General features: G+C 39.7%; 2 protein-coding genes, 1 non-coding gene and 2 pseudogenes across 5 annotated transcripts in view; 2 read left to right on the top strand and 3 right to left on the bottom strand.

Moving 5' to 3' along the window:
• Positions 1-16,795, top strand: part of AVEN (apoptosis and caspase activation inhibitor) — a 150,613-nt gene that overhangs the window by 24,755 nt on the left and 109,063 nt on the right. For both annotated transcript variants that reach the window (XR_015715322.1, XM_087822468.1), the window contains exon 2: positions 7,199-7,376. Coding sequence is in view for 1 of the 2 variants with exons in the window: in XM_087822468.1 (XP_087678594.1) it covers positions 7,199-7,376 (178 nt within the window). In the remaining variant the exon portion in view is untranslated. The remainder of the gene's footprint in view (positions 1-7,198; positions 7,377-16,795) is intronic.
• CHRM5 (cholinergic receptor muscarinic 5) overlaps positions 1-16,795 on the bottom strand; it is a 73,247-nt gene that overhangs the window by 40,366 nt on the left and 16,086 nt on the right. The gene's annotated exons all lie outside the window — the stretch shown is intronic.
• On the bottom strand, positions 5,640-7,165 carry LOC107526947 (hsc70-interacting protein pseudogene; annotated as a pseudogene).
• LOC148094166 (U6 spliceosomal RNA) lies at positions 9,014-9,120 on the top strand. Its single transcript, XR_015713688.1, has one exon. It is a non-coding gene; the product is annotated as a U6 spliceosomal RNA (small nuclear RNA).
• LOC148094165 (lupus La protein-like) overlaps positions 15,836-16,795 on the bottom strand; it is an 89,868-nt pseudogene continuing 88,908 nt past the window's right edge.

Raw genomic sequence — 16,795 nt, 5'->3', positions numbered from 1 at the left:
TACAAGTATTTCCCCCCCATTGATCTCCTCCCCACTGCACCCCTCCACCCGGGTCTTCACCACACTATTGTCTATGTGTATTGTCCATGGGTTATGCATATATGCATGTAAGTTATTAGGTTAATCTCTCCCCACCACCCACCCACCACCCCTGCCTTCTCTCTGAGATTCGTCAGTCTATTCCATGCTTCTATGTCTCTGGGTCTATTATGTTCATCAGTTTATTTTGTTCATTAGATTCCACATATGAGTAAGATCGTGTGATACTTGTTTTTCTCTGACTGGTTTATTTTGCTTAACATAATACTCTCCAGGTCCCACTATGCTGTCTCAAAGGGTAAGGGATCCTTCATTTTTATAGCTGCATAGTATTTGAAGGTGTAAATGTTCGAGAAGATGCTTGATATTTCAGTCTTCTTGGATTTGTAGAGACTTGTTTTGTGTCCTCACATGTGGTCTGTCTTTGAGAGTGTCCCATGTGCACTTGAGGAGAATGTATATTCTGCAACTTTGGGGTGAAATATTATGTAAATGTCAGTTAAATCCATCTGATCTAGTGTGTCATTTAGAATCACTGTTTCCTTGTTGATATTTTGTCTGGAAGATCTTTCCAGTAAACTCAGTGTGGTGTTTAAGTCCACTACTGTGACTGCATTGCTGTCAATCTCTCCTTTAAAGTCCTCCAGAAGTTAATTTATTTTCAGCCTGTGTGAGTCTTTTGTTCTGTGGTGGGTCTCTTGTAGACAACATATATTTGGGTCTTGTTTTCTTATTCATTCAGCTACCCTATATCTTTTGATTGGAGCATTTAATCCATTTATATTTATGGTTGTTATTATTGGTAAGTACTTATCTATTACCACTTTGTTTCTTTATGCCTCATTCTCAGTCTCTTTATTTCAACTTCTTATAGCATTCCTTTTAACATTCCTTGCAATGCTGGTTTGGTGGTGATAAACTCTGTTAGCCTTTGTCTGGGAAGCTCTTTATTTCATCATCTCTTTTGAATGATAGCCTTGCTGGATAGAGTATTCTTGGTTTCACATCCTTGTTTTGCATTACCTTGAATACTTCATGCCTTTCCCTTCTGGCCTGTAGAGTTTCTGATGAGAAGTCAGCTGACAGCTTTATGGGAGCTCCTTTGTAGGTAACGGACTGCTTTTCTCTTGCTGCCTCTAAGAATCTTTGTCTTTAATTTTTGGCATTTTAATTATGATGTGTCTGGATGTGAGCCTCTTTGGGTTCTTCTTGCTTGGGACTCTCTGTGCCTCCTGAAGTTGTGTGAGTTTTTCCTTGACCAGGTTAGGGAAGTTTTCTGCCATTATTTCTTTAAACAAGCTCTCTAACCCTTGCTTACTTTCTACATCTTCTGGCACTCCTATTATGCAAATATTGTTACATTTCATGTTGTCCCATAGAGCTCTTAAACTGTCCTCCTGTTTTTCAGTTGTTTTTTCTTTTTGGCTCTCTGAGTGATTTTTTTCCTAGCCTGTCTTCTAATTTGCTGTTTTGATCTTCAGCTTCCCCCTACTCTGATGTTTATTCCTTTCATTGTATTCCTTTTTTTAATTTCTGCTCTGTCATTCTTAATTTCCTTCATAGTTTCCATATTTTTTTTTCATGCTGCTGAGCATCCTTACAATCAGTATTCTGAACTCTGTATCTGATAGATCATCTCCATTTCATTTAGCTCGTCTTCTGGAGAATTCTTTTGTTCTTTCATTTGGGTTTGTGTTTTTGTCTTCCCATTTTGGCTGCCTGTTTGGATTTGTTTCTGTGTGTTAGGTAGGTCTCCTAGGACTTCTAAAGTCTTTTGGATGGTCTCTGGTGCAGGCCAATGTCAGACACTGTTTGTGACTGGCCTTGAGTACCCTGTCTGAAGTTTTCTGCACTTCACAGCTTGTAGTTTCCTCTGCTGGGGCTGGGTGTGTTTGGACAGGATGAAGATATGCACCAAGGTCTGCTTTTCCAAGCCCTGGGTCCAGAAGCAAATCAGGCAAAGACTGAAAACACCCAGATGCTGTTTTTCAGTCTTATAATGAGCCTTAGGTTGTAGAAACTCCACAGGGTGAGGCGAGAGGTTTTACAGTAGGGTGGGACAATTGCTTTCCCCCAGGCAAAAGCTGCTTGGAGGGTAAATGTCTGCCTGAGAAAGATGTTCTCTGCTATATGGGAGAATTACTCAGCACAGGAATCCACATGGCTGCACTCTGAGCTCTATTCCCCAACCAGCATCTCTGGATTCTTCTTACACAGCTCTAGTCCTATCTGCCCTCCCTCTCCTGTAGTCCAAGTTGAGTGGCTGCACATGAAACTGTGCGTTGGACCTTTAAGAGGGTGCCTTCATTTCTGGCTGTCTCTCCCTGGAAGACAGAAACCCAGCTGCTTTTAACAGCCAGATGTTATGTGGGCACCTTTCTCAGTTCTGGTCATCTTGGCTGGGAAGCCCATTCTGGGGTTTAGGTCCCAGAGTCCTCAGTGGGAGCCCCCACAGCTGAGACATCCCTCTGGACCCTCAGCTGTTGCCTGTGGGAGCCCAGCCATCCCTCTGGTGCCACCACACTTCCTGCCGGTCTCTATGCAGTCTCCACTTTAGATCTTTGGTTTTGAGGGTACTTTCTAGCTAGTCTTCAGTTGCACTTAATTATTCAGGATGTTTTTTCTATATTTTGTAATTCCAGTTTGGTCCTAGGACAGCATCAGTGTAGCTTCCACTCAGTCTGCTGCCATGCTGGAATCTCCAATTTTTTAGATTTTTAAAATCTGATATTTCCTGTAATCTAATCTATAAGCAAGCACTACAAGGCAGCAGTTAGAGAGAAGATGATTCCTTCTGCACTCTACCTGTACTGGTCTCTTCAATAAATCAATGTCATAAAAATAGAGATTGTGCTATATTCAAAGAGACTTAAGGGACCGACAGTTTGATACAATGCATGGTCTTGAATAGGATACTGGCTTGGACAAATCAGCTGTAAAGGAAATTTTGGGGTTCAGGAAAATTTGGAAGTAGCCTGGTTGTCATAGGAAAAAAAATGTACTGAAATGGAAAGGTAGAGAATATTGATGAGAAAAATTTGGTAACCAAAAAAAAAAAGTAGGTACAAATATATACATAGAAAAAAATCTGGAAGTATATGCAATAAGGTGTTAGTAGTGGCACTTTCAGGTGATAGGAAGATGAGATTTTCATGTATTTTTTGCTTGTTTTTCCCTCCTAATTTTTTGTAATGCACATTTCCTGTTTCTGTGTTAATACAAACTTATTTTAAAAACTCTATACTAACCTATCCTGTACAGATGGGTTGTTTTAGTATATTTTACAAGTTTTTTTCTTGATAAGGATTTATAGTTTTTAGGATATTTTTTTGAACTGTGTCTTTAGATTCTACATCTCTTTTCTTTAATTTTTTTTTTATTATGGAAAATACCAAACACATACAAAAATAGATAGAATAATATAATGAATTTTCATGTGCCCATCATTCAGCTTCAGCAATGGTCAATTATGCCTCATCTAATTCATCTCTACCCACCATTCATCTCCATTATTTTGAAGCAAATCCCACATCATATCTTTTCATTCATAAATAGTTCATTATTTATTTCCGAAAGATAAAAACATAAAAAAACACAATACTGGTATCATACCAAACAATAAATAAAATAATATATCCTTAATATATCAAATATGCAGTCATTGCTCACCTTTCTCCAGTTCTCATAAGTGATTTTCTCTAATTATATTGTTTCATTCAGAGTACAAATAAGTTGCTGACATCACAACTGGTATGTTCATTAAGCCTTTTAATTTACAAGTTTCTTCCTTCTCCTCCATAGTTTTTTCCCTTTCATTTTATTTGTTGAAGAAATTATCTTTATTTTTTATAATTTCTCACATTCTGCATTTTCCTGCATGTTCTGTCAACCTTTGAGTGCCTAAGGCAGGAACTGTGCTCTACAGTGCATCTAGGCAGGGCTCCCACTTAATGCTTACAATGTAACATATTTATGGGGTGTTTGTAAAATCTGTACATTGATAGGGTCGATTTCTATCCTGAAGTCCTTTGAGTTTTTTTTTTTAATTTTTAAACTTATCATTTTCTTTATCTTTGGAGAGGGAAAAAGGGGTGAAAATATAGTTGCAGTATTTAAGAGCTGAAGAGAAAATGAATCTTTTATAATACCAACAACTCTACAATAAAGAACAACCACAGATCTCATCAATTTTATAACTCATGCTGGATCAAGAATTTAGGTTTAGGTTCTCCTCTATGTATCTCAATTAATTCAAACCCCATACTCTCTTCAAAATACAAAGGTAAACTCAATTGCTATTTCCTAAGTAGAAGACCAAACACCAAATGGACTCCTTCCTTCCAACATTTTTTGTTATAAGATTTCGCCAAAGTAGAAATCTAATACTTAAATATGAAATCTCCTGGCCAAGAAGAAAACTACAGCTGTTATGGGTACTACCCTACGTAGTCAATCACTGTATGCATTACATATTAAATTAAACCCAGCACTGAGTATGCTTGCGCAATTATGCAGTGAATTACTCACTAGCAGTGATGACACTAGTGATGACACTGTCTTTAGCCGAAGAGGAAGGGGGAAAAGATAGAAACAAATCGAAAGCTGACAAAGAGTTGGGTATTTTCTAACCAGAACAGGCAATTTTAAACATAGGGAATACTTTTCTTTTTCTATTTCTATTTCCCCTATGTGGAAATAACATGAAACACTTATTTTATATATCAGACAAGAATAGAGCTAAGTAATCCAACTCTATTGCAGCATTATAAAAATCATCCCTTTAACACATGTAAGATTTAAATGCATCTGCACAAGGGTGCATGTTACATAAAATGTAAGATTGCAGCTGCCCTGCCTAGTACTTCCATTCCCTACCCACTGCTATACTAGTAGTCCCAATAGTTCTTTCGAAATAAATCATTTTTTGAAAAACAAAGCATTTAAAAAGAGAAATCAAAATGGGTACAGCCCAGCCGGGTGTGGCTCAGCGGTTGAGCTTCGACCTAGGATCCAGGCGATCAGGGTTCGATTCCCGATCAGGGCACATGCCCGGGTTGGGGGCTGCAGCCGATCAATGACTCTCTCATCATTGATGTTTCTATCTCTCTCTCTTCCTTTCCCTTCCTCTCTCTGAAATCAATAAAGATATATTAAAAAAAAAATAAAAATGGGTACAATATGTGGTTACTGAGGTAATCATATAACCAACTCAAACTTTATTTAAATGTTATATTTACTTCCTACTAATAAACCTTTATTTCACTCAAACTGAGCAATAAATCTTCCATACTGAAGTATCTTTTGCCCAATTAATTCAAAGGAAAACACCAACATGATTAGTAAAGAAAAGTGTAGGGTTTAATACATCCTTTTGTTTTTAAATATCTTTAAGGTTTAAAGTGTTTAAATTTTATAATTCCTAGTAGGAAAACATTATCTGAACAAATACCGTAGTGGCAAACCACTGTAAAATGTTATAGCTGCATTTGGGGCAGAGGGGTAGGTATTCTCTTCAAAGCACCCCAGCTGCACGAGAAGGTCAGAGGTACAGTGGTTTGTATTATTGTGACATCCATCGGGTGATCCAAGTTGCTTTTCTTTCAGCAAGGGTTTTATTTGTCAGAAGGGCATTACGCTTGACCTCCAAATTTGGCTGACAATTTACTGATGAGATTCATAACCTTTGGGTTGCTCTGATATTTTCACATGTTTGCTGGATTCTGAGCCACATCCTGGAAGGCCACCATAACTTCTGGATCCTGCATGGCTGCAAGAGCCTCTGGATCACTAAGGATTTCATTGAGCCCAGGCATTCCTCCCATTTCAGGCATTGGCTCTTTTCTAGGAAAATTACCAGGCATTCCCTCAGGAAAGCCACCTGGAAAAGAGCCAAACTGAGCTCCTTCTGATTGTCCTCTGGCTTCTTCCTCCCTCTGGGCTGTTCATGTTCTTCCTGAGCCTTCTTAACCCTTTCCATTCTTTCTTTGACCTCTTGCTCTTCCAGTTTCCGCTCATACTTTCTCCTACATTTTGCAATTTTCTGGGCCCTTGGTTGAACAACTCTCAGCATTGCACTAGCATCTTCATCATAATTCAATTTACATGCAAGGGCAAGATTGTGGGCTGCTGCTTCCCAATGGCGCAGAAGTCTGTGTGCTTTCCCTCGCCACTGTGTGAGGCTGAGCTGAATCAGGATTTATTTCAATAGCTCTGTCACAGTCTCGGATGGCAGGATTTGGCTTCTGTCATTTGGTGAAGACACGGGCTCTCTTGGCATACAGAATGGCCCAGTGAGGATTCAGCTTGACGGCATCTGTGAACAAGTCAGTGGCTTTCTGTAGTTCACCATCATTTAGGGCATCAGTGGCAGCCACTTTTTTATCGCTTGCCTGATCCAGCATCTCCTCAGTTATCTCTACATTTTCATCTCCCATTTCTTGACGGGCATTGGTGTCTGGTTCAATCACACCTTCATTATCGATTTCTAGATCACTTTCCTCACTTGATGTTTCGTCTCTTTATGCCTTCCTCCACTTTCTTACTATGTGTTTTTTCTTCCTTATTTTCTTCTGATTGAGTTTTAGGAGTAGCAGGTGGTCTTTTACCTCCCATGCTCTCCACCCACTCCCTCAGAAAGCGCGTTTCCTCCGTGTGCAGAACGCGCGGATCCTGCTTAGGCATTTTCACCAAGGCCCGAAGCTCGCTCACTTCGCGGGGCCCATGGTCGGGAAGCCAGGGAGGCGGCGGCCTGGCTAAAGTGCTGCGGGATTCCAGGCCCCACCTCGGCGCCACCGTGCAGACCAGACCAGAACTCTCCTTTGAGTTTAAGATTCGTACAGCCTTGATTATTTCAATAGGAGGAAACAGCTATTGAAATAGGATACACTGGGGTGGATTTTAGAGATATCAGTTATATAAGTTTTTAGGTAGGAACTCGCGCAGATTTCCTTTTCAAAGCGAAATGAAAATTTACCCTAGAAGTACACTCTGGTGTAATGGGGTTATCTGGAAATATTATTTAATTTCCTCAGAGCTTGGTCTGTAAATGTGCTCTCTAATGTGATACCTGTGTACTATTTTGGGGGTTTTAGTCAACTCCTAAGGCTGCTAAGGTCAAGATTTGCATTGACTGTGTATTGATTTTCTCTAACGATTGCAGGTTGAAGATGGCAGTGATGCAGAGACCTATGGAGAAGAGAATGATGAACAGGGAAATTACTCTAAAAGAAAGATAGTCTCTAACTGGGATCGATACCAAGATACTGAAAAAGAAGTCGGTAACGAAAGTGGAGAATCGCAGAGGGGGACAGATTTCAGTGTTCTCCTCAGCTCCGCAGGTATGAATTCCGAGTCCTCGCAACCGGTTAGTGCTATGAAAGTTGCAGAGGCACTGATGTTCTGTTTTAAATTGCATCTTAGTAACTGGCAATTCATAGATTGCCCTTTGGATTTTAAATCCAAGTAAAGGACAGTGTGTCTAATGGTTTGTAAGGAAAAAGATGGCGTCTCTTTAAGTGGAAGTCAGGGTCTCCAAGCACTGGTTGCAATGACTTCAGTCGTAGTTGAAATGGATAAAAATCTTCATAGAAGTGAAAAATGCTGAACTATGCCCCTCTCAAGTGGGCAGTCTGAGGAACTGCAGGATTTTCTTTGATTTCAGAGGAATCGGTTCTTATGTTTATAAAAAGCTTTATAGAGTTTCTAGAATATGGGTTCTTTTTTCTCTTATTTTGTAGCCAGGAATGTGCATATTAGTGGATATGCATATATTGGAGACATGTGCACCTGAATACCAAAACTCTTCTGTTATGCTTTGGACAGTCTTCTCTTTCAGTAGGGTGGAAAACTCATTCCTTCTATGACCAGCTGTGTTTTTAAGATTGACTCCACCTTGAGCAATGTGCAGTGATGTGGAACCAGAGCGCAGTTTCAGGAGATAAGGGAGCAGGGCTGGTTGTATAGACGGCTACTCCCTGTTGGGTGGGACATCAGAATTTGAAGGATGAATGGAGGATGAATGCCTTTCAGGGGTTAGGGATGGGAGGTGATGCGGCTATAAAAGGGCAACATGGTTGAAATGGATAAAATGGTTTATATGCTGGGTACACAAAGCTATGCAAGTGATAAAATTGTGTAGAACTTACACAAACACAAGTGAGTGCAGATAAACCTGGGGAAGTCTGAATAAGATTGGTGGATTCTGTCAGTGTCACATCCATATCCTGGATGTGATAGTATACTGTAGTTTTATAAAATGTTATCACTGGGGGAAACAGGGCCAAGTGTGTATTTCTCTGTATTATGTCTTACAACTGTATCCGAATCTACAATTATCTCAATAAAAGAATTGCCAGGTTAAAAAAAATTAAAGATGTGAGAAGCAGTGAAATAATATGAAAATAATATTTTCAGTTTGTTTTGAATTCCCTCTCCCCCAACTTTTGTGTTGCTTTTTTCTACCTTTTTTTTCTCTCTGCCTGTATTTTTGAGTGCCTATGCTAGACTAAGAGTCATAAAGTGATAAATTCTCTCCCAGCTTATTAGTTGGAAAGAAAGAGGTGAGTGGAGTAGTTAGTGAGTTTTAGAGTGTGAGTCAGAAGAGCAGATTCAATCTGGTGTCATTATTTTTATGGGCACACAGTGTAACCACCTTAGGTAGAGGTTTGCTGATGTCATGTAACTCATTGACTGTTCTGGGACTGGTGACTCATCTTTTTGCCAGTCAGTTGAGTATTTTTCTCTTGTTACCTGCATTTTGGCCAATTATGGGTCTCAAAGCACTTTTATTCAAGGTTGGGGAAATGTAAAATGTGTGCTGGTTAGCTTCAATTTTTATCAGCTATTCTGCCAAAAGATTTCTGGGGGAAATTGAAGTAGTGCAGTAAAATTAACATGTGGACTACCTGTTGGTTTAATTGAATCAATTGTGCAGTCAGTTTCCACGACAGTATCTGGCAATAAAAGATACTGCAGAGTGCTCACTTGGGCAGCACACGTACTAAAATTGGAACAATACAGAGAAGATTAGCATGGCCCCTGCGCAAGGATGGCACACAAATTTGTGAAGTATTCTGTAGTTTTGAATGTCAACTGTAATTGAAAAAAAAAGATACTGCATAAATGTTTGAAGGCGATTTAGAATTCTAATCTAACTCAGCTGTTATGTGCATTGACTTATGATTTTGGTTATTTATTTTAGCTTTTATTTATAACTTAAAACTTGGCATGGTTTGGGTCTCATAGGTTTTTGTTTTTTTTGTGTAGTCTCTTTGCTTATTGATTTCTTAGTGGCTTGCTTATCTTTTGATATGTGTTTACATTTTCCCCCTCTCCTACTGATTTATTATTTTCTTTTCACATAGCACAAGCCTGAGAGGAGCTACCATGCTTTCTTCATATGTGCTGGAGTGGGGCTACTATATTGGTTTACTTTTGAGAGGTGGGGTTCATTCTGTGGTCTTAAAATAGTAAGAATATCCTCTAGATTGGCAGACCATACTCCTCCTTAGAATGCTTCTAATTTCTAGTATACTGCTCTTGTTTTTATAAATAAATATAAAACCCAGGAAAAATATCGCTAGTTTGTTAGAGGTGCACATGACAAACTTTCTAGATATCGCTGAATTGCTCTCCAAAGTGGAGATGAGCTAGAATTCCTAGTGTTCACTGTATTCACCAATATGTAACACTGTTAGACTTTTTAATTGTAGCTAGTTGACTGAATGGTATCTAGTTGTGGTTTAACAATTATTTGAATGCCCACTATTTCCAGGTACTGTTTTAAAAACTGAGTATACTGTAGTGCACAGAACAAAAACACCTGTGACACAGTTAACATTGTAGAGGCTGGAAGACACAGAAAAGAAAAGAAAAGAAAAGAAGTATATGAGATCTTAAGTGGTAGATAATTTCTCAGGATAGAAATGAAGTGGGGAGAGGCTGTCACAATTTTAGAAAGAGTGGACAGAGAAGGTCTTACTGAGAAGATGACGTTTCGAATGAAGACTTGAAGGTTGGGGAGCAGACATTGAGGATCTGTGGGAAGAGTGTTCCAGGCAAAGGGAATAGCAGGTTGAAAGACTTGGAATCTCTGAGATGAGCAGCCTCTGGAGGGTTTTGAAGAGAAGAATAATACAACTAATTTAGATTTTAACAGGATCACTCTTGCTGCCGTGTGGGAGTCCCCCGAAGATGGGTAAGGGAGGGAGTGGGTAGACTAGTTGGGTTATTGAACAATTTAGACGGGTGTTGATGGTGGCTCTGCCGGGGTGGGGGGTGGGGAGAAGCAGTAGAGGTGGTGAAACATGGTTGGGCTCTGGATCTATTTTGAGGGACTTGCATATAGGTCTTGCGTCTGTGGGAAATAAAACTATGTACAGGTATGATACCAGGTTTTTGGCCTAAACAGCCAGAGGAAGGGAGTTGCCATTATTATTGGAGGTGCTCAGTTTTGCATGTGTTAAAATTGAGATGCCAGTAAGACATCTGTATTCATCAGGGTTCTGTAGGAAATAGATGGCACACTCAATATAATGAGAAGGAAAGTATTAGCAAAGGAATCATTTACGAAGCTGTGGGTAGGATGTAGGGAAAGCACAGAGATAGTGCAGTATGGGGAGGGCAGGCAACAGCAGAGATGTTACCACCCCTAGGTACCGGGGAGCTCTGAAGGAGAGATTTGTGGAGAGCAGTTCACCTTGAGGGTGAATCACCTTTGGTCAAGAGATTTAGCCAGTGAAGTGAAGGCGACTCCACAGGGGGGGGGAGAGGGGAATAAATACCCTGGTCTTGAACCCTTTTTCTCCTCCATTCTCTTGCCAGGGCTCCCCATAAGCTTAGCCTGCTGGAGGCCAGAAGGCAAGGGAAGCCTGTTACTGCCGTCCATGTAGGTCAACTCCCAGGGCAGAACAGGGAGGAGAGGTTGGGGGGCGAGTCTGGAGTAGCAGATGGAAGAGACCCAGCACAATATCCACCACGAAATAACAAACGGGCTGGAGAGTAAAGGCGCCTGGGGTTCAGGATCCAGGCCTGGAGTGGAGGTGTGCATTTGAGTGATGCCAGCCTAGAGATGGTATTTAAAGTGATGAGAATGCATGAGAAGGCCAAGAGAACTCTCAGCTAGAAAAGTACTGGGCCCCGGGCGCCACAGTGTCTAGACATTAGGGAGATGAGAAGAAGCCAGGAAGGGAGCTTGAGCATGAGGGGCAGAAGGAAAAACCAGGAGACATTGGTGTCTTCAGATGTTTACAGGAAGATAGAGGGATCTGTGTCAAACGCAGCTGATGACAACCAAGAATTGACGGTTGAATTTAACAATATGAGATTACTAGTGATCTTGGTTAGAGCAGTTTTGTTGGAGTGGTGGGATAAATTCTTTCTTGGATTTAAAAAGAATGTGGGAGGAGAGACATTTGAGACAGTAAGTATAAACAATATTCATTTTAAGGAGTTTTATTCTAAAGGGAAGGAGAGTAATAATGGACAGGTGGGGAAAGTGGGTTAAGACATATTTTTTAAAGATGGGAGAAGTAACTGCATGTTTACTTGATAGGAAGATCCACAAAAGAGGGCAAAAATAATAATTGGGGGTGAAGTGAGAATTGCTGGTTTTATGTTCTTAGGTACACACAAAGTGTTGGAATTTATTGTACAGGTGGAGGGATTGCCCATTGCTAGGCTTTGGACAAGTTTTTCCCTGTAATCAGAGGAAAGGCAGAATATATGGGCGTAGATACAGGTGGGAGGGTAGATAGATGTGTTTGGGGCTTGAGGAAGCTCTCTTGTAATTACTTCTATTTTCTTAGAGGAAAAAGAAAGCTGTGAGTGAGGGCCAGGGAGGAGGAGAGAGCAGAAGGTAAGAAATAGTTGTTTAGGGACTGTGGGAGAGTGAATGAAATAGGAACTTATGGTATGGCTGCTGGGTGGTAAAAGAGGGCCACTGGAGGTGAGTGTCCAGGAATTTAAGGTGCGAATGGGTGTTTTCCCTCATTCACTTTCTGCTGTATGGGTGCACATAGAGGGGTGGACAGTAGGGTTTAATCATGGTTGCAGTTCAGCCAAGCAAATGCAATGAAAAGGGGGTGATTAGAAAGACTGACACTGAATTTAAGCCGGGTAAGGAGGGAAGTGCAGGCATGGAGAGGTGATGGGCAGTGAAGAGATACTGGGATCAATGAACTGGAAATTCCTCTGTGCACACGGATTGTTGACCTCCTTGCGGGGCTGTGAGCTGGCAAGGTAGGAAGTGGTGGCTGTAGAGTCGAATGTTTGATGTTGAAGTTTGGTGATGGCCGGGTTGTAGATGTTAGTAATGATATATTTTAGTATAAAAACATGAGTGACTGGCTCTGAGCTGTGTGGAGAACTTGGTCAGTGGAGGTTGGTTGAGCATCTTTATTTGCAGTTCTTGCTTTTCTCTGAACTTTCTGCACACATTTTTTTGCTTCTTACTGACTTATAGATATTTTAAATATATTCTTGATACTTATCTTTTGATGTTTATAATCACGCATTTCTTCTAATAGGAGATTTACTTTTACTTTTATAATGGTGACTGTCAGTGCATAGTTTTACGTTTTAATGTATTTGAATATATCTTTGTATCTTATGGTTTATGATGTTTTAGGTTTTGTTTGATAAATCTGTTTTTCCCCCAGGATTATGAAGATGTCCTAAAAGTTTAAATTTTGGTTTGTTTTCTGAAGTGTGTTAAATTTTATTGGTTGCTAAATTTTTTCAAAATTTTATTTTTAAAAACACTTTACTGAGGTATGATTGATATGTAAAAGGCTGTAAAACTTGATGAGTTTTGGGTTAAATATATCTATACCTGCAAAATCATCACCAGCATAGAGGCCGTAGACATACCCTTACCTCCCAGAGTTTCCTCCTGCCACCTTTATTATTATTATTATTATTATTATTATTATTATTATTGTGTGTGTGCGTGCATGTGGTAAGACCACATAACATAAAATCTACCCTTCTAGCAAATTTTAGGTGTACAGGATGGTGTCGTTAGCTATAGGCACTATTCTGTATAGTGGATCTCTAGAACTTATTTACCTTGCATAACATAAACTTTTACATCCATTTTATATTAGTGAGGTAAGGTGGCATAATTACTCTACTTTGCATTTTGGTCTCCTAAAGAGTGCCTAATGTTTTGGATTCAATTTTCTACTTTTCTTTATTAGGATATGATTTTTTTACTAAGTACAAAAGTAACCAAAATTGGAAGCAACTTATCCGCATTGAACATTTTGGTTTTTACTATTGGCCATTTAGGCTTAGCTGTGATGTTACAGTCTTTCCTTGGTCAGTGTGGTTCAGTGTAAGGAGCGCAGGCCTCTGAGGTGAACAGGTCTGGATTTGAGTGCTGTTCTGTCACGTGTCTGCCTAACCTGAGGCAATACTGTTTCTCTCACTAGGAAATGCAAGAATAGAAAGAAGTGCTTGATTTGGTGATGTCGGCATCTTATCTGAAATTTACTGCTGATTTTCGTTCTTCTTTAAATGTAACCATGGTGCCTAGATTTAATATTTATCTGATTTTTGTTGTTGTTGATAGCTTAATTAGCTATGTTAAGTCAAGTAAAGTCTAATTTCCCCCCTTGAATGTTAGACATATGGCAATGGTTGCCAATAGAATTTATGTGTCTTCATTTTTCTGAGAAATTAAAAGTTCTTCTTGGGTATAATATAAGTGATTATTGAATCTATTTATTGGCTAACCAGTGGTGGTGGTCTAGTCTCTGAGCATTTAAAAGTTGGTGGTCTTAGGTTAAGTCATAAAGTCAAGCCTTTTCCTCTTTCTCCCACTTTGCTGCCTATAGTTGTTCATCTGGTTTTCCTCTCATTCTCAGTGCCTGCCAAGTGCCACGAACGATGGCCGTTGTCACTGCACCACGTAACTCAGCCTTGGCATCTCAGACAAGGACTCTGTGCTTTGAACTGCTCTTTATACGTATTTTTTAATTCCCGAGTGAGCTGTGCTGTGTACGCACCTCTGGCCCAATTTTCGGATGCCGTTTGAAGGCAGACCTTTGGCTGAGGGTACATCTAGTTCGTTGCATTGTTTTTCTCTAGTAGGGTTTCCATTGTAACAGTGAATTTTGCAGACCAGTAATAAATATAAAAGAGTAAACTTCTGTTGTACACACTGTTGGTGTGTATGTACATTGGTATATTCACTTTGGAAAATAGTTTGTCATTTTCCAGTAAAGTTGAAGATCCAGCCCTTCCACCCTTGGAAGATACTCTAGAGAAATTCCAGGCACGTGCACCAATGTTCATAGCAGTGTTCAGAAGAGCCCCAGATGGAAGTGACTCAGGTGCCCATGACTGGTGGAATAAATACGTGGCTAAGTGGATGAAGCTCTCAGATATAACGTGAAGTAACAGAAACCTACATCCCCTCACAATTCCTCAGTGGGATTCTATTTTAGATAAAGTTCAAACTTGAGAAAAATGTAAACTGTCTTACTTAGAGATGCTGTTTAAATGGTAAGGTGAAAACCAAGGAAGTAATTATCACAATCAGGATTGTGGTCACCTAGTGGAGAGATGAGGGGGGAATGAATGGGGGGAGGCTTATAGGAGGTGTTGAGGGGGTGGGAGAGACTTCTGATGTTGCCAGTATTCTAGTTCTTGATCTGGATGACGGTTACTTATGTTTGTTTAATAATTCTTTAAATTGTGTGTATATATTACCTATTTTATTTACATATCTCTGTATACAAGAAAAAAAAATCTAAAAATGATAGAATTTTAGTTACGACTGCAGACCATGGGACACATTTTTGGAGAGGTGGTCCCTGCAGCACCCCAGTTTGTGCCCTGAGGAGGCAGGTGCCGCCTGCTTTGTTTCTGGCCATGGGCAGGGGCAGCTGACGCTTCCAAGTGGAGGATATGGGAAGGGGGCTAATTTGTTTGAAATCATACTTCTCCTTGTCAGATTAGGTGTCTTCAGATGTCTTTTTAGGACTCTTTCTGTAAGCCTCTGAAACACAATCATGCCTTCAGCTTTTCTTCAGCAGTATTCTTGCAATTCTAAGTTAGGTTTCATAAGCGTTGAGAATGATATACTCTCACTTAACATTCAGGCATAAAATGTTAGGTCTTTAAGCAATTTTTCCACCCTCCCCCTACTTTTTTTTCTTCTTTCAAATGATGAGTCATTGAATTAATGCCATATGCTTTATCTGTTTCTTTCAAGATGTCACAGATAACCAGTTAGAAAAATGCTTACAGCATGAGCAGAATGCACCAGAGCAATAGTGAAGATAATCACGTAAAAAATGTGTGTGCAAGTCTATAAGCTCTGCTTAAGTGGGACAAATAAAAATGAAATGATTAGACTAGAGTTTGGTCAGCAGAATTGTCTATGCATATTTTCATTTATGTATCTTCTTCAGTGTAATTCTAGGGAAAGTTAATTTGGGGGGAGGGAGATTTTAATGTAATGACTTTCGTGTCCTTTAGCCAGCAATTAGGCTGGAAGGGGAAAGAAAGCAGATCAGTGTAGCAGCCTACACTTTTAAATTAAACTGGACTTTTCCTTCCCATGAAGCAGCAGGACAGTTGTATTCTCACTGATTCAGTTCATTTCCCCCCCTCTTTTTAAATGGTATGTATTTTACTAGTTTTACTAATATATTCTCATATTACAGTGGCAGTTCAATGGAAGAATCCTTTGGCAATTGAAGCATCTGAAATAACACAAAGAACCAGATTAAAAAAAAACTTTATTTGGACAACAACAACAATAACAGACAGGTTAAACCACACAAGACAATCTTCCCTTTCTTACAGCTGGACATGGAAGTGGGCCTAATTTGCTTTTGTTTTTTAAAACCTCCGGAGATAAAAGCAGCTGAGTATGTAGAAATTAGTTTGCTAAACTACCCATGCTCCGCACCGTTTCATGTGTTCTGTCGTTTTGAGGCAGGTTCTTGGTCTGTTTTCACTGGACTGGCCCAGCTGCACCGTTTTCACCATGTTCATTATCATCAACTGTCATTCTCTTGCCTGAAACTGTACTTTTCCTCTACCGGACCCAGCCTTGGCAGCTTTAATTGCTTTTCCTTTTCATCTGTGACCTTTTGGCTTCCATTTGTTCAGGGATCTTGTTGATCCTCTGTGATTTTTTTTGGGGCTGCTTTTTCTACCTCTTCCAGGGCGTCCTGAATTGTGGGCTACCATTACTGCCTTCGTCATCTTTCTCTAGTGCTTCTTTAGCTTTTTCTTTTAAATAGAATCATTCCCTCTTTTGTTTCCCTGATAAAGTCTGTCCATTTTATTTCCCCACATTTTGAGAAAAGGAATTGTGGATCTTTGGTACAGGCCTGATCATTGCAGTAGTCCCTAAATTCCAGTAAACATCCAGTCGTTTCTTCTAGAGTTTGCATTTCAGCATCTATAGTGCTTCTGTTTTCCTTCTTGTTAGCTCTTCATTTAGCTTACACTTGGTTGTGCCGCCTTCATTTTTTTTTTTTTTTTTTGCAAAGTAATCTTCCTTGAAAAGTATTAGAAGACATGGCTTTATGCTTTTGGGCAGGTGTCTTTGTAAACTTTTTAGCAAAGTCAGTATGATCAGATACTGCAAATATCGATCCCTTAAATGCTTTTTTTTTTTTTTTTTTTTAAAAACTACATTTTTATTGATTTTAGAGAGAGAAAGGGAGAGGGAGAGAGAGATAGAAACATCAATGATGAGAGAGTCATTGATCAGCTGCCTTCTGCATGCCCCCGACTG

This window comes from Miniopterus natalensis, chromosome 1, assembly GCF_054644295.1.
Source record: "Miniopterus natalensis isolate mMinNat1 chromosome 1, mMinNat1.hap1, whole genome shotgun sequence".
Lineage (NCBI taxonomy): Eukaryota > Metazoa > Chordata > Mammalia > Chiroptera > Miniopteridae > Miniopterus > Miniopterus natalensis.
This window is presented reverse-complemented; position numbering and strand designations above follow the sequence as displayed.